Here is a 24,816-nt window from a genome sequence, read left to right as displayed (position 1 = left end):
ATCATAGGGAAGAGCATGAGGCTTTGAAGTTGGGACACCCTGATTTGAATGCCAGCTGTGGGACCTGCCAACCATATGACACAAGAAGTCATTAACATGCCCAAAGTTTCTTCATTTCTAGAATGAGATGATACTGAAGTAGTTATTTCACAATACTGCAGTAAAGGCCAGAGAAAATCTCAAAATTCTACATAAACATCAGTTATTACTAATGAGAAATAAAACACAGATTTAGAGTAAACTTTGCCTCAAAGAAGAACCTCTCCCTCTTTGCAAATGGGAGGCTCAGGCCACAAGGGTGGCATATTGCATATAATGCCACATTTTCCCCAATGTGTTGATTGGCTTTATTGATTTTTTTTTTCCTTTCTTTTTTTTTTCCCCCTGAGGCTAGGGTTAAGTGACTTGCCCAGGGTCACACAGCTAGGAAGTGTTAAGTGTCTGAGACCAGATTTGAAGTCGGGTCCTCATGAGTTCAGGGCTGGTGCTCTATCTGTCCCCGATTTTTTTTTTTTTTAATCTGTTAAAAAGTGTGGATTTCTGAAGAGAGACAAGAGAAACCTAGGGAATAGAAATCTGTCTCTTGGTAAAAAGATACACAACTATAATCATGGCTGTCTCTGCAGTTGGTACATACTATCATTCTATTAGTTGCTTTTGCTTAACTCTTTTTTTTTAAGGATCACAGATTCGGAGCTAGAAAGGACCTCCAAGGTATATGTTCAACCACCTCAATTTTACAGGTGAGAAAACTGAGTCAAAGAGATGCTAAATGACTTGCCCAAATTCATCTCAACAGAACCAGAATTCAAACCCATTTCAAAAAATTTGAATCCTATATTTGACAAAAATTCCATTCAAAATAACTGGAGATAATATAAAATACTTTTATTTTATCTACAAGTCAAGACAAACCCAGGAAGTATATGAATACAATTATAAAATATTTCCCACACAAAGTAAGATTTAAAAACTGGAAGTGTATCAATTGCTCAAGGGGGTAGGCCGAGCCAATATAATTGCAATGATAATACTACCAAAATTAATTTAATCAATGTCATACCAATAAAATACTAAAAATTATTTTATAGAGCTAGAAAATATATGAACAAATACATCTGCAAGAACAAAAGGTAAAAAATATTAAAAGAATCAAAGAAAAACAATGTGAAGGAAGGTTATCTAAGCTATACAAAGTAGTAATCATCAAAACAATTTTGTACTGGCTAAGAAATAGAGTGGTGGATCAGTGGAGTACATTAAGTAAATAAGAAATAGCAGTAAATGACCATAGTAACTTAGTGTTTGGTAAATCCAAAAAACCCAGCTTTTGGGACAAAAATTCATTATTTGACAAAAACTTCTGGGAAAACTGGAAAATATTTTGGCATGAACAGTACAGACCAACCTCTCTTACACAGTATACCAAGATAAAGCCAAAGTGGGTACAAGATTTACACACAAAGGTTGATAGCATAAGCAAATTAGAAAAGCATGGAATAGTTTACCTGTCAAATCTATAGATGAGAAAAGAATTTAGGACCAATTACATATATAGAACATTACAAAAGGTAAACTAGAAACTTGGGGGGGGGGAGTTGGAATTTTCTAGTAATCTGTATCTCTGATAAAAGCTTCATTTCTCAAATATAGAGTCAAATTTTATAATACAAGTCATTCCCTAATTTATAAAGCTATCTACAGTCATATTTTTTTAAAATGGTCTCAAAAACTACTGATTAGAGAAATATAAGTTAAAAACAAATCTGAGATACTAATTCAAAACCTTCTGAATAATGACTGATTAGAAAAATGCAAATTAAAACAACACTGAAGCACTAGTTCATAACCTATCAAAATGTGGTTAAAAGGACAGAACAAGAAAATGACAAATGTTGTAGATACTGAAAAATTGACAGTAAGTAATGCACTGATGATGGTGGAGTCGTGAACTGATCTGACCATTCTGGAGAACAATTTAGAACTATGCCCCAATGACTACAAAATGGCGCATACCCTTTGAACCAGCAATACCACTACAAAATCTATATTCAAAAAAAAATAAAAAACAAAAAGGAACAAAGATCTATATATACAAAAATATTTATGGCAGTTCTTTTTTGGTGACAAAGAACTGGAAATTGAGAGATACCCATAAATTAAGGAATGGCTGAATAAGTCATTATATATGACGCTGATGGAATACTATTGTGCTATAAAGAAATGATGAAAAGCATGATTTAAGAAAAACATGGAGTCTTACATGTTCTGATACAAAGTGAAATGAGCAGAGCCAGGAAAGCATTGTACATAGTAATAGCAATATTGTAAGGAAGACAAACTGTGAAATGACTTAGCTATTTTCAGCAATGATCCAAAATAATTTTGAAGGACTTATGATAAAAAAAACACTGTAACATGCCCAGAGAAAGAGCTGATGGAGTCTGAATGCAAACAAAAGCATATTTTTAAAAAATTTTGTCTTTATTATTCTTGGGAGTTTTTTTAGGGGTTTTTTAGGTCTATGTAATTTTTTTTTCTTACAACATAATATCGAAATGTTTTGCATTACTGCCCTTGTATACCTACACCAATGAGGAGAGAGGGGGATGGAAAGAATTTAGAAACTCAAAATTAAAAAACAAAAAAACAAAAAACCACCACAATTGTGTTTACAAGTAATTGAGAAAAAATAAAATTAAAATTAATTGTCAAAAAAAAAATTCCGTACTCTTTTAAATTATTCCATGTGTTGAAGGTAGGTGGGGAAGGCAATATTGAGAAATGACTATGGCAAAAAAAAAACAAAAAAACCCACATTCCATGATAAATCCTGATCTGTTGGTTGAGGACTCCTAACCGAGGCCAAAATATTAATCCATGATGTTTCTAAAGTCTTAGGTGGTCAATCTGTTTGCAATGCTGTACACCCAATCTCTGTGACCATAGTCTACAAAGACAAAGACTAATGCTATTATAACACAATAGTACCTTATCTCTGATACAAGCTCAGAGAAGACCAGGGCTTCTTTTTTAATCTATTGAGGATACCTAAAAGCTCTAATGTTAGTTTTCAAGAAGGAAGAATTGCCAGCAAAGATGGAGAATGGGAGTAAAGATAGGGTTAATTCTTTCTTATCTGAACACCCCCTACAAAATAGCTGCCATGGCATTCCTGAGATGCAAACTGCTGAGTCTCACAAAGTTTAAACACACGACACTACCTTTTGGATGAAATCAAATGGGAGTTATGAGCCAAAGAAAAGTCAATTAGTCCCAGTTGTGCTCAAATACCTCTGAGTATCAAATTGTGATGAGACATGTAAGGCTTTTCTTTAAGAGATCCCTATTCTAACACTGCCACTCATTTTCTCCAGAAACTAAGGAAAGGGCCTGGGCCCTTAGGGTAACTGGTCCTCCCACCTCTTACCACCAAATCTTTAAAGCTGTCACTCCAGCAACAGCAAGGCAATTTCAATGAAATATCTATTAGGAGGTGAAGATATAATATCTCAGTGTGTGTGCATGAGAGAGGAGGAGAGACAGATAGAGGGAGAGAGACAGAGAAAGAGAGAAAAAGTAAGACAGAGGGGGAGACAGAAGGGGAGACAGAGAGTGAGAGAAAGAGAGAGGCAGGGACAGACTGCAGAAGAATGAGATTCTGAAATGTTTTCTTTTTGTAACTCAGCTTTTAACAGCAATCACAAGAGGGCAAAGCTGGCCTTTTTCTCTATGTCCCAGGAGGTCCAAGAAGCTGAACGCTCAATTCCAAAAAGAGGTCCCTTGATTATTCTTCTCAGTAACCAAGCAAGAATACAGTGTCTTATCTCTGGACAGTGCTTTACAATCTTGGTGTGCTGTGGCTTTTAACTAATTTCCACTCAAATGAGAAGCCATCTGGATTTAAAGACAATTACAAAGCTGTTAGGAGGGAAGGGAGAGTGATAGCCAACTGGGACTAACTAGTTGAATCTCTTCTGGGGGACACTCTGGCCCTAGTGACCAGAATCAGCATTTCCTGTTGTCAATTTCAAATACTTTAGAAGAGAAAATGTTAATAAATGCAGGTCTGATTTTTTTTTTTTGGGGGGGGGGTAGGGAGGCAATGAGAAGACCTAGGTCAAAGGCCTTTGACTCGAATTGTACACAGAGATGCAGCACGAGAGCATAAACTTGGTAGTTCTGGACCTGGGGCCGGATCCCACTACTCTTTATTGGCTAAATGATCTTAGGAAAGTTAGCTACTTCTTGGGCCTTCATTACTGAACCTATAAAATTGTACAGATTGGACTATCTCTAAATGATAGAGTCCTAAAGCCAGTCAATAAGTATTTATTAAGTACTTATTATATGTCTAACATTGTGTTAAGTACTGGGGATGAAACAAGGACCAGAAGACAGCTTCCCTCAGGGAGCTCACAATCTAAGGCAGAGACAACAAGGACGGTTATGGATAAACAAGCTACAGACTGGATGAAGCAGGCAGCAAAAAGAAGATGCCAGCATATGGGGCTTCTTGTACAAAGTGGGATTTTTGTCGTAAAGTCAGGAAGCAGAAATGAGGAGGGAAAGAATCCTAAGCATGGGGGGCAGCCAGAGAAAATGTCTTAGGTCTGGAGACAAAGGTCCTCTCCTATTCTAAAGATCATTCTTCTAAGAGTATGAGCTTTTTTCCTCTAAGCCGATTTCCTCATCTATAAAATAGGGACAGTGATCTTTGTGCTTCCTATTTCACAGGACTCACTTTGTAAGCCTAAAGCACAAGGGAAATGGGGATTTATCATCTCTCAGAAGTGGAAGAGATTCTAACAGATACCCAGAATGAGAATTCCCCCTGTAATAGATCAAAAAAAGTCATGCAGTCCTTACTTGAAGACACCTGATAAGGGAAAAGTACAGTGTGAGGTAGCCCCTTCTACTTTTAGTAGTCTTGTTACAACTTCTATCCACTGCTCCTACTGCTTCTGCCCTCTGGGGCCAAACAGAACACATCTCATCCCTCTCCTACACACAACAGCCCTTAAACTAGAATCCTCTCTTCTCTGGGCTAAACATTCCTAGTTCCTTAAATCCACTCTCATATGGCCTGAGATCAAGGGCCCTTTATTATTCTAAGAAGCTCCTGGATGCTATGATTGCCAACGTTCTGGCCAAATGTGCTCGGTTTCCCAGAAAGAAACAGTAATCCATGTGGTGTCTGACCAAGGCAGAGTAGACTACTGCTGCCTCCTTCCAAGGACTAGATAGAAAACCTTTCTTTATGCAGCCAAAGATCATGTCAGTTTTTTTCACTCTCATCATTTTGTTGATCTGTGCAAAGTTTGAGATCCACTAACACTCCCAATTATTTTTCAGATGAACTGCTAGTTAGACATCTCCACCCCTACTCTGTACTTGAGAAACTGATTTTCTGAACCCAGATGTGAGGCATTTAATCCCTTATTTATCTGACCAATGCCAGACATCTTTCTTAGCTCTGACTCAGACAATTGATTTTAGCCATCCACACTAAAGATCTCACCTCTGCTTTTCCCCAAGCTATTAGTAATAATGTCAAACAACACAGGGCCAAAGCAGATCCCTAAACACTCCAAAGGAGACCTTCTAAGTCAGTGGTGCTCAAAGTGTGACCTAAAATCTCCAAGGGTCCTTAAGATCCTGCCAGGGTATATCCTTGAAGTCAAAACGATTTTCATAATAATACTAAGATTATCATTTACCTTCTCACTCTCGTTTTCTCATTAGTGTATAGAAGCTACATGATTTGTGAATTAAAGACTTGGCTGCAAACATGAAGACTGAATTAACAGCTCAGTCTGCAGAACTGTACTTCTGACTTACACATTGATGAATCTAAAGATATGGGTGAGACTTGCTGTTGTGCTTATATTCTTCTGGTGTCACCACCAAGCAATTATCGTAAAAGATCTTTTATGTGAATGCTTGGCAACAAGCACAAGCAGTACTGAAACAAAGTATTGAATAATTTTTTTCTGAATCTCATGGTTTATCCTGGAATGACTATTGATAATTCCATTGATAGTGTGAGTAGATAAGCTGGTGTGTTAGCACAAATCCAGGCTATGATACCAAATTGTACTAGTAATCACTATAGTCTTTACTGCCATCCACTGAAAGGGAAAAAATACCAGATTCACTTAAGGATGTCCTTGAAGCAATAAAAATTATTAATTTTTATTAAAGTCTGTTCCTTGAATGGATGTCTTTTTAATATTCTGTGTGGCAAAATGGAAAATATGCACTTTTGAGCATACCAAGATATAAAGATTATGTTTTGAGGAAAAAAATATGTTGGTGACTGAGTTGTAAGCTGAACAGGCCAGTTTTTTCACTGAACATCATTTTTACTTGAGGGAATTGCGCTCATTATTCAGATTTGAGTACTTGGCAGGCATTTTCTTGAAAATGAACAAAATGAACCTTGCACCTAAAAGAAAACCATTGACAGCTTTTGTTGCAACTGATAAAATTAGAACTTTCAAGTGAAAACTAGAATTTTGGAAAACTTGTATCCATACCACTATAAGCTTGAAAGTTTCCAAACACTGGAAAAATTGTTCTGATGATTAGGGGGTACATTCAAATGCTAATTTTTTTTTGGGGGGGGGAAGGCAGTTGGGGTTAAGTGACTTGCCCAAGGTCATATAGCCAGGAAGTGTTAAGTGTCTGAGTCTGAATTCGAATTCAGGACTTCCCGACTCTAGGGTGTTCTATATACTGTGCCATCTAGCTGCCCCCAATGCTATTTTTTCATATCATATAATGAAATATGCCAACAATTAGAAGAACTTCAAAACTCAGTGAATCAATATTTTCCAAATGATCAATGCATGATGTTATAAAATCATGCATAGATTAAAAAACCATTCAAAGTACATGACAGATCAATGGATATTAATGGGAAAAAGAGCAGGAAAAGGTCATTGATGTGATTTCAGATGCCACTTTGCAACTAATCTTGAAAGCCTTGCCATGTATCAATTGAGTTTTATATAAATATATGTAACATTTGAAAAGGCTTTTAAAATTTACTCCTCCCTTTTCCAAGTATTTGTCTATTTGAAACCAGATTTTCTTCATGTTTTTTTTTTTTTTTCTTCATCTATTTCAACCAAAATACATATTGTAAGAGATAACATGCAGAAGCAGGGAGGAAAGACCTTAGGTCTTTTCTGAAGCTAGAGACTCAAAAGATTTAATCAAGTATGTGAAAAAATACAGCCACTCTTCTTCACTACATTTTTGTTGGTTTGGAAAATAGCTTTCACAAACAATATTATGTTAACATGTAATAAGTTTTATTATGATTTATGATAAATATTTTTTAATTTATCAGTTTTAATTTCTAATGCAATCAATATGGATAGTTAAAACCCATATCAACAAAAGCTCACTCAAAAGTGTAATGGGTAACACTGAGAACCACTATTTTTCTTGAGATAGGAGAAACAATTTTATATGACTTTTCTGGACTATACCCATTACCAAAATACAGCACACCAAGGATTTAGAAATGCAACAGAGTCTGAGGTGAAAAAGAAGAATGTCTTAAGGGTGGAGTCTCTTTTATAAGGAAATTTCAGTCATTTTTCAATTGATAATTATTCAAATATTATCTCTTTCCCCTGCTGTTATCCTCCTCCTCCCCCCCCAAAAAAACAGGATGTCCCAAAGTAGTCTTAACCTAACATACTGTCTCAATCCTATGTTAATATTGAAATGTTTTCTCAGCAAACAAATTTGAAAAAATAAACAATATGACAAACAAAACTTGACAGAAGTTAGAGAAGAAAACAAAGGGTTGAGCTTGAACACTGACGCTCCTCTGGTCACTTTCCTATTCCTGATTGTCAAAGTATATAATTTCAGGTCTGAGCAGGATCCTGAACCAAGAAGAATGCAGAGGATCTGACCTAAAAAATTTAACTTGGTTGTTTCCAGTAACAGTGATGAACTCCTTTCAGAGTTCATCAACTCAGAAACCCAAAGTTATCTTCACAGTTTGTTCGGAACATAATCTCAAAGGAAAAAAACCAACCCACTTTCTTTCACTTAAGCCCCTTTTCAATTTCAAACATAGAAAGGGAAAATGAGTGCTATAACACAAAGTACAATAGACATGATATCTGAAGTCCTGAAGAACTTTTTAGTTAAAATCTAAAGTCCTGAAGAACTTTTTAGTTCACCAGAATATAGAGGTCAATCATCGAAAAACAGGATCTTGAAGGAAAAAAAAATTATAGGAATAAACTAAAAAAATGCTCATTTTTAGACTGAACTTATATTTCATATAGATTTTGAAGTATGGAATTTAATATTCAATGTGGAATATTTTCTTCAACAAAATCTTTTCACAAGTGGCATAAAATGTTCACAATATCACATATAGAGTAGGAAGGTATACTAAAATCATTTAGTTCTACCCCTTTGTTTCACAGATAAAATAACGAGGTCCAAGTTAAGGAGTTAAGGAAATAAGATTGGTTAATACTACTTGTGCTCAATCTCTCTCTCTCTCTCTCTCTTTGTGCCTACTATACTTTAAAATATTTCAAGCATCTATGTTTGTTGGGGGATTTTGGGATATGGGCATTCCCTTCACTAGGACATATCTGTCCAATTATGGTTATGATCTTAAGTTCCTCTGAGTGAAAAAATTTATCTTCCAGTAGCCACCACCTTTTTGGTAATGAGTCTTTCTGAATTCTGTTAGACTGATTCTTGGATCCCTAATAGAGTTAGGCATCTCTTATTGGTCTGGAAGCTTTTCTGGCTGGAGAGAGATCAGTTGAAACTTGTTGGTGCAACCTTTGAAAATTCAGGACCAGGGGCAGCTAGTTGGTGCAGCGGATAGAGTCCCGGCCCTGAAGTCAGGAGGACCTGAGTTCAAATATGGCCTCAGACACTTAACACTTCCCACCTGTGTGACCCCTGGGCAAGTCACTTAACCCCAATTGCCTCAGAAAAAAAAAAAAAAAAAAAAAGAATTAAGAAAGAAAGAAAAAGAAAATCCAGGATCACTTGAGGCTCTTGAGGTAAATCCTGCTTATAATAGAAAAACAGAGCTGTGAGATTTAAAAAAAAAAAAAAAAAATCCAGAGAGGAAGAGAGCTTAACTGCCCAATCTTTTTCACTAAGTAAAGAAATGCAAAGAAATTAAGAAACAAGCCCCCTAAAAATCTAAGCCATGATTATCATTCAAAGGAAGCCAGAATCCTTTAGCTAGTATGAATGATCTGGCTATGACCACTGTCTTACACTGCTTCAGGAGCCTTCCACAACTTACATTTGTTTTTCTACACGTGCTTCTCAGAAACAAGGAAAGCCTGGGTAACATGGCTAAACAAGGACTAATCACAGTAGCAGAAGAGAAAGAAAGCCAAAGCCAGGACTTACATATGCATCTCTCCATTCTTATTTGAAATCCCTGTATTATTACCTTTTTTTTAATACAAGAGAGAACTAAGAATCAGGGGGTAAAGAAACTTGCCCAAATTCACATAGTTGGTAAGGTTAAGATGAAAATGAAAAGCACCCAGAATTTATATGGCACTTATTATGTGCCAGCACTGTGCTAAGTGCTTTACAAATATTCTCATTTGATCCTCACAATAACCGTGAAGATTTTTTTTACAGTTGAGGAAACTGAGGCAAATAGGTTAGATGACTTGCCCACAGTCACATAGCTAGAAAATGTCTAAAGCTGGATTTTAACTAGATCTTTCTAACTAAGATGTAGGCCCAGATCTCTGCCCTGCCAAGCCAGTAATCTTCCCACGGTATTCACTATGATCCCTGTTAAATCATGTGACTCCAGTGGGAAAAGGTCAATTCATACAAATTACTTTTTTCCATTGTTTTCCCTTCTCAGCTGTATGAAACTCACCTTCCCCATAGGTAAAACAGGGATAAAAACATTTGTATTATCTTACCTGACAGGGTTATTGTGAGAAAGGTTTTGCTACTTTAAAATAGCTTATGATTTTCCTACCTAAAAGTTAAGAGTTGAAGATAGTTTGTTTTCTTTCTTATCTTGTGCTATACTTTGGAAACAAATTTGAAATTAAAAGATACTTTTTCAGGCTACTCACTATACACATTTTAACACTTATCATGGGATCTCAGAGGAACCTCAGAAGCTATTTAGGCCCAAATGTATCTGAACAGGAATTCCATCCACAATTCTCCCCTAACTTCCATGTAATAGCATCCAGTGATAGGAAGCTCAATGTATCAAATCAGTTTATTTTAGAACTATGCCATGTGTTAAGAAGCTTTTTATTTTTATTTTTTTTACATTAAGCCAAAGTCAACCTTCTTGCCAACTTCTATACATTTTTCCTAGTTCTGCCTAACAGAATAAATCCATGGTACAGCACTTCAAATTTTTGAAAACAGAAAGATCAAATCCTTTCTCTAAATCTTCTTTCCCTCATGGACTTAAACATCTCCAATTCCTCCCAACATCTTTCATATAACAGAAAGACACTACAATCATTCTAAACATTCTTCTCCTTTAGACCCATTCAGGTTATCAGTCAATTCCTAAAACATACTATTCAAATTCAGCAAAGTGTTTCAAAGAGGCTCTGCTTACTAAAACAGAGAAGAGTAGACCTATCTATTGAGTTTTTCTGGACAGTGAATCTCTAAAAATGCAGTATACAATTATATCACCTTTCTGTGGTTGCTGTGTTATGCTGTTGAATATGTAAAGAGTTCACTAAGATCTCCCCCATCTTTTTCATGAGTTGCTGCCCTATCGTTTACTTACAGGTAAAACAATTTTGTTGTTGTTTTTAAATCCATGTGAAGGATTTTCTCTTTGCTAAATTTCATCACACTAGAGTTTGTCTAGCTTTCTAGTCTGTCAAGACAAAGTTGCTGTTCTTCCTTACCACTGTCAAATTTCGGATTTCTTCCATGACACGAGGCCAAAAGGACTGTAGGCTCTGCTGAGCATCACTGCTGCTGGTACTGCCAAATCCTCCATCTGTGGACATTCTGTTAACTATGGAATAAATATACATCCAAGATATTAGAAATAAGGAGCAATATACAGCAAAAATTAAGCTGTTAAGAGGTTCTATAAGGTCCCAAAATTCCTCTTTCTTTGTTATATTTGAATTTGTTAACTCATATGCTCAGATTGAAAACATGTTTCCATGCAAAGGAAGCAAGGCTTCCAGACAAGATAAACCCTGTAACAGTCCAGATTTCTCTCAAGCAAATTGCTTAACTTTTCTATATCTGTAAAAAAGGATATTAATACTTGTATAATGCACTTTATAGGACTGTGCTGAAGGTCAAATGAATACATATAAAGTATCTTCTAAGTCACAAAGTATCATGTATTATATCAGCTAGAATACTTTACCTCCCCCTCAAAAAACCAAAAAAACAATATTACTTTGGGGTTTCTAGTTTCTAATCTATAGGGGGAAAAAAAAAAATCACATCAAAAATCTACCCTGGCTTATCCACCATCTTGAGGAAGTCTGGGCTTCTCCCATACCAGGTCATAGAATCCAGAGAATCAGAAAGAATCCATTAGACATTCTCTGGTCAAAACTAACTGCAATAAAAATCAAAGCCTCAAAAAGAGTTCTTGTTTGATGGAAGAAGTCTATCTGAACACTTTATGGCTAACTCTTTTAGAGTTAAGGATTTTATGTTTTAAGGCATGGAGTAATTTTCAAGATTTTATCAAATGGATCTGAGGATTATCAATAGAAAATGGGTAGAGGAAGGCACTAACCTATAAACTCTTCCCAAGCTGAATCTTGCTGTATGGCACCAAGCCAACACCAACAACTGAGGTATCAGAATCCCAAAGCAGCTCAAGGTTCAGATCACCAAGAAATAATAGAGAATTGTTGCAGCAGCAGAAGACCAAAGACAGCCTTCTAGGCCAATTGCTTTTGTCTGGAAGAAGGAAAAATGAACAAGAGGCCATGGATTAGTTACACTCTGTACACATGACTGTCAAGTTTTGCAATATTTAAGAAACAAATGAATAGCTCCAGGTGGTTTAAGTGCTTACCTGGCAAATGCTTACTTAGATGGCCAAAAAACAAACAAATAAATAAATAGCATTTAATTAAACATAAAAGAGAAATTTATGCCTAAAAGTTCCTGTATTTGGGAATAATTCTGGAAAGATTTCATATATGTGACAGGCTGCTGGCAAAGAGCTAATAAGAAGTGCTTCAATTCAGAGGAGGTATGTGTTCTTGTGCTTGTGAGGCATTGAGTATTTATATAGAACAGGATGCTACATGACCAAACTTGTTGTTCTCCAGGCTCAGGAAGTACTGATACAGATGCTGAGCAAATTCCTTCTCATTTGGAGAGAGGGGGCGGGGGGGGGGGGGTAATACAAAGAGCCTGGGGGGGAGAGGAAGAGAAAAAGGGGGGAGGAGGAGAAAGGCAGCAAGGGTCAAAATCAGAATTAAACAGTGACAATTAGCAGCCATGTATTGACTTGGGTCATGCTAGAAATGCTGCATAGAGGGAGAGTAATGAGTTTTGATTTTTAAATTCCTTAAACAATTTTTTTTTTTAATTCACCCAAAGTTTAAGACTGGGAAAGAAGAAAATGTCCAATATTTAAAAGAATTTCAGCACAGACAGAATGACATTAGTGTGTGGTGATGTAATAAGAAAAACCACTGAGCCATTTTCTGGTGTTAAAAGTAAAGGAGTATAGTTCCTCAAGTCTGTGGGAGATAGATACCTGGTAGGAAGTGAATAAAGCTGGCCTTATAGGTAACACTGAGGACAGTACTCCATCCCACTTTAAGAAATCTTTGATTTGGGGCAGCTAGGTGGCACAGTGGATAGAGCACCAGCCTTGAATTCAGAAAGACCTGAGTTCAAATCTGATCTCAGACACTTAACACTTCCTAGCTGTGTGACTCTGGGCAAGTGACTTAACCCCAGCCTCAGGAAAACAAAATAAAATAAAATCGTTGATTTACAAAATTCCAGTCAAAAAAAGACCTCAGATATCATGGATTTAGAGCTAAAAGAGTCCGCAAGAGTTCACCTGATCCAAATCCCTCATTTTATACAAGAAACTGAAACCCAAAGGGGCAGCTATGTGATACAGTGGATACAGAGTTGGGCCTAGAGTCAGGAATACCAATTTCAAATAAATATGGCCTCAGACACACTGTGTAACTTTGGGCAAATCACATAACATGTCTGCCTCAATTTTGTCAAATGGGAAAACAAGGACAGGAAAAGCATCTACCTCTAGTTGGATTGTTGTAAGGATCAAATGAGAGGATATCTGTAAAAGGCTCAGCATTGCATCCCAAAGTAAGCTGTCAAAAACACACTATTAAGGAAGTAGAATGTCTTGAATCTAAACCCAAGTTCTCTGACAATCTCTTAGCCTAGTGCAACTCTTGTCTGAAATGTGTATTCCTGATATAATGATATGCCCTAACCACTGATCATGGCTGGCCAAGGCCCTAAATGGCATGTTCACTTATCATTTACACTGTTTAAATATTACTCTAAACTGGACTGGATTTCAAAAAACTCTTGGAGACTGAGCAGTGTGACCAAATTTCTCCTCGGTAACTTTCTAAGAGACAGCAAAACCAACTAGTGGGGAAAGAACCATCCTTTTGCCTAATCTGAAACAAAAGCATTCTCAAGGAGGAAGCAGTGCCCAAGATCTTTCTTGTGGGGGTGCCTCTCATCCACATGGGTGCAAGATACACCACTGAAGTAGTATCAGAAAAGTTAGCTGACAGTGCCTCAGATTAGTAACTTGAACCACACTTGAATTTCAGCTTTGAACCTGTGATATTAAAGCCAGGGAAGATGAAGATGATGTAACCAATTCAGTTTATGAGAGGCTAATAGCAAAGTCAGGAAGATGGTCCCACTCTTGTGCTTTCCAACCCATAACTCAAAACACTAAGTTGTCTAGTATATGCAGAGGACAGAAAACAGAAGAAACTGACCTTCCAAGAGCTTACATTGGCAAAGTCACAAAAAAAATACAAAAGGAAGAATGCAAAAGGGGTAAGAGAATCTGGGAAAATATCCCAGGAAAATTTGGGAAGAGATCCTCCACCTTAGGTTTTGAGGTACTTAAATTGAGCCTTTAAGAAAAATTCTAGCATCCTATACCAACTGTTATCAAAGGATCCAGAATTTGAAGATGAATTCAACAGCAGTAACCTCTACAAAAGCCTATTTCAGATCTCTCATTCAGTTCATGGATACCAAATATAGCCCACAACTGTTTCCAACAACATTCTGATTATGGAATCTTTGAGGAAGATGTTGATAAGAGGTTCTAACCTGCCCTCTGGCCAATGGAATCTAACAAAGGCATCGCCACACTCAATAAGAGCTAACACACTGCTGGTCCTGTCTGGCCAGCTGCTACCTAGGCTGTCGCTTTACCTCCTCCGTGTTCTGCCATGTTTTCCATGTGTTGGAGGGGATCTGATGGCATAAAAACGTGTGGGAGAGTCTCAGAAGCCATAAACTACTCTAAACCAGTTGGCTTAGAGCCACACACTATTGCAAAATGGGTCACACAAGAGGCCAAAGTTACCAAATCTTTTTGGAGACAGGAAGGTATAGAGGCAGCTAAATGGCACAGTGGATCTCTGGACCAAGCACACTCTGGAGTCAGGAGAACCTGAGTTCAAATCCAACCTCAAACATTAAATGTTTACTAGCTACTAGTAATGTGCTAGTAAATGCTTACTATGTGACTCTGGACAATTGCCTCTCAAAAAAAAAAAAATAAATAAAGATTAGGAAGGTATGTCAGAACTTCAAGCACACAAAGACATTTTCACTTGAGACATGTGCTCTGGGAAACCATATGTGTCTTGTTAACAGAAAGAAACAGCCAAAGACATCCCACAAATGATGTTTTGTGGTGGCATCCTGGTGGAGTGGAGAAAACACTAACCCCAACATCAGGAGGGCATAGGTCTAAGTCCCTGCTTGGAAGTTCGTCAACAATTAGACGTTACTTCCCTTGCTGTGACTCAGTATCCTCATCTGTCAAACAGAAATAATATTCATGCTATCTACTTCACAAGGTTATGTCTAAGGAAAATGTTTCACAAACCTCAAAGCTTTTTATTTTCACTTCTCCGGAATCTTCTTCTACATGGAATGACTAAATAAATTGTGGTTCATATCATTGTACCATAAGAAATGAAAAAATGGGCAGCTTCAGAGGAAAACGGGGAAGCATTCTATAAACAGATACCAAGTGAAGAGAACTGGAAATTTTTTCTAGTTAATGTTTTTATTAATTTTTTTAAACTAAAGCTTTTATATTTTTAAAACATATGCATAGATAATTTTCAACATTCACTCTTGCAAAATCTTGTATGCAAATTTTTTTTCCTTTCTCTTCCCCTCACCCACTCCCCTAGATAGCAAGTAATTCAATACGTTAAACATGTGCAATTCTTCTATACATATTTCCACAATTATCATGGTGCACAAAAAAAAAAAAAAAAAAAAAAAATCAAATAAAAAGGGGAAAAAACAACAAAAATGCAAGAAACAAAGAGTGAAAATACTATGTTGTGATCCACACTCCTTCCCCACAGTCCTCTCTCTGGGTGCAAATGGTTCTAGGAGAGCTCATACAATGAAAACAAAATAACAAACAATTTTGAAAGATTTTAGAACTTCCATCAGTGCAATGACGAGCCACAATTCCAGGACTAAAAATGAAAGACCACCCCTTAAACCTCCTGACAGATAGGTAATGAACTAAAAAATCCAGAATAAGACATGCAACTTTAGAAATGGTTAATGTATGAATTTGCTTAGCTGGACAACACATACTTGTTATGAGGGTTTTTGTTTTTTTTTTTTAAAGGGGAAAAAAGAGGGGATGGTAATAATTAGTATAAAGCACTTTAAAGTTTAGAAAGAGCTTTGCAAATATTTCATTTGATCATCACAACAATACAGGGAAGGAGATGCTCTTATTATACTCATTTCAAACCTGAGGAAATTGAGATTAAGTAACTTGCCTCAGGTCATCCATTTAATAAGCATTTAAGGTTAGTTTTGAACTCATAACTTTCTGACTCCAGATCCAGTATTCTACCTAGCTACCTAGCTGTCTAAAAAATGGGTTTTTTTTAAATTTTTTTCATTTATAAAACTCTTAAAATATTTAGCAACAACAAAAAAAAGTGGCAAAAAAAATTAAGAAAAATATTATATTTCTCTTAAGTTTAAAATAAAGAGGTAGTAGGCAGACTGGCATAGTAGAAAGAAAAAAAATCTAGATTCCTTTTTTTTCTCTGACATCTGGTTATATGGCCACTGCCAAGTCTCCTACCCCCTTTTTGTGCCTCAGACAATTTTCTAAGACTTAAGTGGCAGAGCAAGTGGCAGCAGACATTAGTACAGGGAGTTTCCTATAGCAATGAAATCACAAATCCTTTTTAAAAAGAGAGAGATAGGTTAATATCCTTCTGGAATGATCATCTTAAAGAGTAATAGCAACAGCCTAGCATTGTCTGGTTTGAGTGCTTGGGTTCAAGTCCTGTTCCCATTTCAGATAGTCAAAGTTAGCAGGATATGCATCTAACACACAGATTCCCAAGAGGCCAAAATGCCGGGGGGAGTGAGTGGAATGAGCTCGTTGCAGAAGCAAGATCTTAAAATATGCCTCTTTTTTGGGAAAGAAGAGAGGAAATAAATATTCAGAAAGAGGCAGTCCCAGGAACTTTCTTTAGGAACAATGATTCTGGGTAGAAACAAGCAAACTTCCTTCCACTAGTGCTGGATTTCTTAAAGCAGTATCATCTCTGGCACCCACTACTAAGCCCATAGTATGAAGACGACCCACATTTTATTCCTTTAAGGAAGGTTAGCAGAACACTGGGCAATGAATTTGGATTCAAAGGATCTGGATCCAACTAATTCTATTAGCACCTGAGTTACAATGAAAGTCCCTTACACCCTCTGGCCTCCAATGCATCTTCTGTAATTATAATAATTACCACTATTGTCATACTTATAAAGCACTTTACAGATTTATCAAATGCTTCATCCTAACCCTCTGACCCTATAGCACAAATGTCACTGCTGCCATTTTACAAGAATCTTGAGAGTCATAAATATTAAGGGACTTGCCCATGGTCATACAATCACTAAGTGTTAGAGCCAAGTCTTCTGACTCTAGTATCCTCTATGTCAGGGCTCAAAACTACGGCCCAAGAGCCAGATGCAACAGCTGAGGACATTTATGCGACCCACCAGGTTATGGCAAATGGGCTGAGGGGCAGAGACAGAATATGAGCTTTTGTTTTTACTATAGTCAGGCCCTCCCACAGTCTGAGGGACAGTGAAATGGCCCCCTGTTTAAAAAGTTTGAGGACCACTGCGCTATGTCTTCAGTAGAACTAAGGGATTGTACTATGAGATCTTTATGGTACAGTTCATCTATTAATCCCCTGATCTTACTTAACACTTCCTTTACAGGAAAATGTGAAGGAAAAAAATGACAGGGAAACAGAACTTTTGACATGGGGTGATTTAAACAGTCCAAGAGAAAGAAAGAGAAGGAGATCTGGCTGTCAAAAATCAAACCAGTTAACACTTTATCAAACTACACATGGACTGTCCTTTAAAACTGTCATTTTAAAAACACATCAGCAGTTAAGTGTTTCAGTTTTTAAAGATTCCCTTGGAAACTTCTGAAGCTTTTGCTTTTGACAGGTTCCAGGCTCATCAAATCCTCCATAATGCTAACATGCCCAGACACCAAAAAGATGTACCAAAAGTCATACACATTATAGTACCTGGATTCTATAAACATTCCAGCCCTAGCCATAACCTTTTCATGCCAATGTCTTTTAGCTAACTCAGGCCCAATATGATAATAGTTTTTATAAAGTAATGAGAAGGTCATGATGAGAAAATGACTTTTTTGGGGAGGGATGATGGATAAATCTTCCTTGTCTAGAAGTACCAATTCATTCTCTCCTCCCAGTCAATTGCCCATCCAAAGTTAAGATAGAAAAGTAAGAAGGGTTTCTAACAAATGCAGAACTCTGAAAGATTTGATAAATCTAAAGGATTCTCTACCAAAAGCCAATGTTAATGAGCCCTTTTAAAAACTTTTCGCTTTCCATTGCCTGCTGCATCAAGAAAGTCAATAAAAATGAGGAGATGGTTATATAATATCCTATCCATCTGTGATTTGTATAGAAATATAATTATTGTACAAATAGTTAAGTTTAAACTTTCACGATACTCTATTCCTTGAAATGAACTACTTGCTCTACATCTCAGAGAAGGTGGTTCCCACCCATGCCCCTGTTCCATCACATGTGGAACAGTTTTGACATTTTTAAAAAGCCAGTTTAGATCTGTCTCTCTTGATCCCTCACCACCTACCAACCCACACAATGTTTTTCCATGTCAGAGCACCAAGCCTAAGCTGTATCCAAAATTCTCACAACACAGACTGCTCCTTCCTGAGAAGCACCTTTGAGATCTGAGCAATGTCTAAGCAGGGCATGAGACTGACCCCAAGTTTTCCAGTTGTTCCCATCCTGAGTTCCAGAACTGAGAGACCATCCATTCCGATACCCTCGATTGAAACGTGAGAAGCCTGAGACTCAGAAAAAGAGTGGGACTTGCCCAAAGTCACACAGCTTCCCACCTGCAGAACCTGCCCCCAAACTCAAACCTTCCAATTGTAAGCCCAGGGTCTCCTCTGGGACCCCTGCAAGGACACAATCTCACTCTGAGCTCATTTCTTCTCTCTTCACCAAACGATACCTTGGCTCTGTCATCCCATGATGGCAAGGAGATTCTTTTTTCTCCTTCCTTTTTTGGGAAGATGACTCTTGAACGAACTCTATTTCCTTCACTTCCTTTCTAAGAAAACACCACTTGACCCAGCCATACTACTACTGGGCTTATACCCCAAGAAACTACTAAAGAAGGGAAAGGGACCTGTATGTGCCAAAATGTTTGTGGCAGCCCTTTTCATAGTGGCTAGAAGCTGGAAGATGAATGGATGTCCATCAATTGGAGAATGGTTGGGTAAACTATGGTATATGAATGTTATGGAATATTATTGTTCTATAAGAAATGACCAACAGGAGAAATATAGAGAGGCTTGGAGAGACTTACATCAACTGATGCTGAGTGAAACGAGCAGAACCAGAAGATCATTATACACTTCAACAATGATACTGTACGAGGATGTATGCTGATGGAAGTGGATTTCTTCAACATAGAGAAGAGCTAATCCAATTCCAATTGATTAATGATGGACAGAACCAACTACATCCAGAAAAGGAACACTGGGAAATGAATGTAAACTGTTATTTTTACCTTCTGAATCCAATTCTTCCTGTGCAACAAAAAATTCGGTTCTACACACATATATTGTATCTAGAATATACTGTAATATATTTAACATATATAAGACTGCTTGCCATCTGGGGGAGGGAGTTGGGGGAGGAAGGGAAAAAAATCTGAATAGAAGTAAGTGCAAGGGATAATGTTGTAAAAAATTACCCATGCATATGTACTGTCAAAAAAATGTTATAATTATAAAATAAAATTAAAATTAAAAAAAAAAAGAAAGAAAACACCACAAATATATTATATTCAATCAAAAGCACAGATTCCTGGAACCTCACTTGGAACCCCCATCCTGCCACTTAGCTATGTGTTGACCTTGGCACCAAAGACCTTAAGAGTTTCCTCATCTAAAATCAGAACTACAAGGAACTAGATAATCAATAAAAGCCCTTTCCAAATCTACATACTATGATTCTAGATCAAATACTATGACCCTGGGACTCTAGCTCTCTGAGATGCACAGATCTCCCACCAAATTCCAAATACCTCCAAACCAAAAAGAACAAAAGTAGTTGTCAAAAAAAGTGCTCCAATGAGACAGACTGATGTGCCATGAATACTACTGCCTGCCTGAGATACTCCTCTTGTGTCAAAGGCTTAGATAATTGAGGAGATTAATCATCAGAAAGAAGAGGAGCAAAAGAAGGAGGTCAGGTGGAGCAGAAAAGAAAAGGGAGAGACAGAGCATATCACAGTGCCACAGCTATCCAGGCCACTTGGAGACTATTTTCCAGACTGTATACAGAAAGTCAAAGGCCCAGAATCTGCCACCACCAGCACTGTTTTTGTCCCTCTGCCTGTGGAAATCCTTTCTGTCCTTCAGGGCTCAATTCTGATGCTGTCTCTTCCTTCTCTGCCAAGACTCTTCTTTCTCGGATCTCGGGTCCCTCTGGAGCTGGACAGGGCAGACATGGCACCTGAGTGAGCAGGAGTTGGAGGACCTAGAGCCCAGCTGCTCCATCAGTAACCGCTACACAATCATGAGCAAGTCAGCCTCTATATGGGCCTCCACTTCCCTCATCCAAAGGAAAAGATGCTGGCCTGGCTGGGCTGCACCCTGAGGCTCTGTCAGCCTTGAGCCTATAAAACAAGAGTCAATAACCTTTCTAAAGCTCACCTCACAGGGCTGCTGTGAAAAAAACTTTGTCAACCCCAAAGCCCTTTCTATGTGTGGGTATTACTGATGATAAGAAAGATGTGAAGCATTACAAAAATGAAAGGTAGAATCTTTACAAGAATACCAGCACTCCCTGTGACTGTGTGACCCTGTGAGGTAAGGGAGGAGACTAGGATAATCAGCTTCTTACAGTTAGACAAATCCAAGTTTATCCAAGGTCACACAGTAAGTAACTGTCTGAGATGGGATTGGAGCAACAAGTCTTGGGGACATTCATTGCCTCAAACATCTATCTGATCCCTAATCAATCTCTTCCCCCTCCCCGACAACAACGACAATGTGAATCTTGGTCAGATCCTTCCAATAAAAGGGTTTGGGAAAGGAACCATTAATTCACTGTCCTAGGATAACTTTTCCAAAATAAAACCAAGGCTGGATTTGGTATTTTCAAACTAAATTCTAAGCATAGATTCAATTCGGAATTCTGGAACTTACCAAAAATCTCTTAGCCTCCCCTAGGAACTGTATTCATCATATAGGCCAAAGGGAAAGAAGTGCCCTCTAGTAGAGAAAGTTGATTCCTGAGTACTCTAAGACTAAGGATTGGCTAGGGGAAAGCAGTGACACTTGATAAAAATAAAAGGGAGGAGGGAGGAATTAAACACAGTAGCTCAGTGAGCTTTTAATTAAAGATGGTTAAGATTTCTGCTGAACCAAGCAAAAGAAAGCTAAGCTTATTGTCAGAAACCTTTTTACTTTCAAACCATTATATGGCTGAGAACAACCTCCCCACACTTTCTGAGAACCCATTAGAGTGTCTGTGTAACTTAATTCTATTGGAGACTAATTCCTCAGTCACTGATCAATGCCACTTATTCTATGTGAGACTATACCCAACTCCAATCCCAGGAGCTAAATGTGAACTAGCTTTTCAAATTGCCTTCTGGGAAACCATTCCTAAGTTCCTAAGGTCTAAAAACTGCTTCCCCAAAGACTAAGGGCCTGAGCTTGCAGTCCACTGCTCTGTTTAGGATTGGCTCATAAGGGCATATAAAATTTCAAACTGGCAATTGACCTACCTTTACAAGAAAAAAAAAAAAAAATGCCTAAGCATCAAATGTATTCCACTTACTATCCTCACCATTGCCATCTTTGGGCTCTATGCCAAACCATACCATTGTGATCAAGCTAGTAAAAATAAATACACCACAACTAGTAGAACTAATGAAACTGGAGTAGGCCAACTGGAAAGGAAGGAGAATAGGCTTGTAGAAGCGCCACATTCTTTGAAAGGGTAGCATCATCATACCAAGTACCATCAGTTCAAATGCAAATGTACAGACCAACAAGATACTGACAAAAATTGGGCAAGAAGTCTCTAGACTCTAGAAACTTTCTGGGGAATCAAAGAGCAAAGTGACTTTCTATATGCATAGAAAGCCTATTTAAACTATAGGCACAGGTAGTGCTATTATTTTTGCTGGAGTCAGGACTTGTGCTTTACAGAGAGCAAGTGGCCAGAAAGATGAATTATTCTCCATTCCTCCTACAAGTTTATTTAAGCTTCATAGTTCTGGGAAGCCAAGATGCAAAATGCTTTAGAGTACTACAACAGGATCTAGATTTCACCCAACCCCCAGCTGCTGAGAAAAGGCAACCCAAAGAAAAGGGAAAACAGAGCAGCCTAAAAAGGAAAACTTAAATTTAAGAACCTATCTCTGAAGTACAAATTCGTCATTATTCGGGGGACAACCAACTCTCAGTTGGCATCTTCTACATAGAAACCCTGTCCTTAAGCTACAAAAAGCAGTTGAGCCCACAATTCCCATTTGCATCTACAACTGGGGCAGTGTGATTCAGCTATAGAAAGCCAGGATTAGTGATACAGCTAATTTTTAATAGGGGCACACCTTCTCTTCCTCCTTCCTATTTTTCCTTTCTCATGCTCCCCCCCCCCCCAGGCCATCCTTTTCTTCCTTCTTTTATGCCTGCCTCAGTCAGGTATACTCAGTTAAAAAGACTACTAGATCTGGATTCAAGAGACCTGGGTCACCTGAAAACTCCCAAATTTGTTCGCAATCTACCTTTTTAGATTTACTTTCTATTATCCCCCTTCACTCACAAGAGGCTGCAACTAACTGGATGAGCATCTATTCTCTGAACTCTGCATCCTGTGTCCCCACCTTCTCAGATGTTTGCCTTGTCTACTGCCTCCTCTCCCTCTGGTAATCCTTCTCTTTATTCAAGGCTTAACTCAGGTGCCACTCTTCTGATCATCTCTATTTGACTGACTTATTTGTATCTATGTGTTCAAGCTTTAATAGCTTGAAACTGCACTAAGACTTTTGGAACACCCTTCAGATTACCCCCTTACAAAAAATAGGCTCCAAAAAGTTATCAAACTGTGCATACCTTTTGATCTAGCAGTGATACTATTGGGCTTATATCCCAAAGAAATACTAAAGAAGGGAAAGGGACCTGTATGTGCCAAAATGTTTGTGGCAGCCCTTTTTGTAGTGGCTAGAAACTGGAAAATGAATGGATGTCCATCAATTGGAGAATGGTTGGGTAAATTATGGTATATGAAGGTTATGGAATATTACTGCTCTGTAAGAAATGACCAACGGATGATTTCAGAGAGGCCTGGAGAGACTTACATGAACTAAAGCTGAGTGAAATGAGCAGAACCAGGAGATCACTATACACTTCAACAACAATACTGTATGAAGATATATTCTGATTGAAGTGGATATCTTCAACATAAAGAAGATCTAATTCAGTTCCAGTTGATCAATGATGGATAGAAACAGCTACACCCAGAAAAGGAACACTGGGAATTGAATGTAAAATGTTTGCACTATTGTCTTTCTACCCAGGTTACTTATACCTTCAGAATCCAATTCTTACCGTGCAACAAGAAATTTGGTTTTACACACATATATTGTATCTAGAATATACTGTAACACATTTTATATGTATGGGATTGCCTGTCATCTAGAGGAGGGAGTAGAGGGAGGGAGGGAAAAATTTGGAAAAGTGAATACAAGGGATAATGTTGTAAAAAAAAATTACCCATGCATATGTAGTGTCAAAAAAAAATTATAATTATAAAATTAATTTTAAAAAATTAAAAAAGGTTCCACAAGGGCAGGGACTACCTAGTGGGATACCTTTCACCATTTATCACAACTGATAAATGCTTTTTATTGTTAAAAACTCATTCTGTCAATTCCATTTAAAGTAACTACCGATAGTAGAAAATATTTAGGAATATATCTGGCAAGGGAAAATCAAGAACTATATGAGCAAAACTACAAAACACTTTCCACACAAATAAAGTCAGATCTAACCAATTCGAAAAATATTAAATGCTCTTGGATAGGGTGAGCAAATATAATAAAGATGACAATACTACCTAAACTAATCTATTTAATGCTATACCAATCAGATTCCCAAAAAAACTATTTTAATGACCTAGAAAAAATAACAAAGTTCATAAGGAAAAACAAAAGGTTAAGAATTTCAAGGGAACTGATGAAAAAAAAAAAAAAATCAAAATGAATGTGGTCTAGCTATACCAGACCTAAAATTATATTATAAAGCAGCGGTTACCAAAACTATTTGGTATTGGCTAAGAAATAAGACTAATTGATCAGTGGAGTAGGTTAGATTCAAAGGACAAAATAATCAATAACTAATAATCTAGTGTTTGACAAACCCAAAGACCCCAGCTTTTGGGATAAGAACTCACTGTTTGACAAAAACTGCTGGGAAAATTAGAAATTAGTATGGCAGAAACTAGGCATTGACCCACACTTAACACCATACACCAAGATAAGGTCAAAATGGGCTTATGACCTAGGCATAAAGAATGAGATTATAAATAAATTAGAAGAACATAGGATAGTTTACCTCTCAGACCTATGGAAAAGGAAGGAATTTACGACCAAAGAAGAACTAGAGATCATTATTGATCACAAAATAGAAAATTTTGATTATATCAAATTGAAAAGGTTTTGTACAAACAAAACTAATGCAGACAAAATTAGAAGGGAAGTAATAAACTGGGAAAACATTTCTGATAAAGGCCTCATTTCCAAAATATATAGAGTATTGATTCTAATTTATAAAAAATCAAGCCATTCTCCAATTGATAAGTGGTCAAAGGATATGAACAAACAATTCTCAGATGAAGAAATTGAAACTATTTCTAGCCATATGAAAAGATACCAAGTCATTATTAATCAGAGAAATGCAAATTAAGACAACTCTGAGACACCACT

The 24,816-nt window shown here is 37.3% G+C and overlaps 1 protein-coding gene across 46 annotated transcripts in view; it reads right to left on the bottom strand.

The window, feature by feature from the left end:
• The window catches only part of NFYC (nuclear transcription factor Y subunit gamma), an 84,873-nt gene that overhangs the window by 25,483 nt on the left and 34,574 nt on the right, over positions 1–24,816 (bottom strand). For 31 of the 46 annotated variants that reach the window (XM_074305266.1, XM_074305291.1, XM_074305309.1 and 28 more), the window contains 2 exons: positions 11,780–11,946; positions 10,920–11,032 (listed from right to left, as the gene is read on the bottom strand). In XM_074305266.1, the coding sequence (XP_074161367.1) occupies positions 10,920–11,024 (105 nt within the window). In that variant the 5' untranslated portion in view covers positions 11,025–11,032; positions 11,780–11,946. Of the gene's footprint in view, positions 1–10,919; positions 11,033–11,775; positions 11,947–24,816 lie in introns of those variants that run through there. The other 15 variants (XM_074305311.1, XM_074305303.1, XM_074305305.1 and 12 more) reach the window with 2 other exon arrangements.

Source organism: Sminthopsis crassicaudata, chromosome 3 (assembly GCF_048593235.1).
Source record: "Sminthopsis crassicaudata isolate SCR6 chromosome 3, ASM4859323v1, whole genome shotgun sequence".
In the NCBI taxonomy this organism is placed as follows: Eukaryota; Metazoa; Chordata; class Mammalia; order Dasyuromorphia; family Dasyuridae; genus Sminthopsis; species Sminthopsis crassicaudata.
Note: the sequence above shows the minus strand (reverse complement) of the source record. Positions and strands in the feature narration are given on the sequence as shown.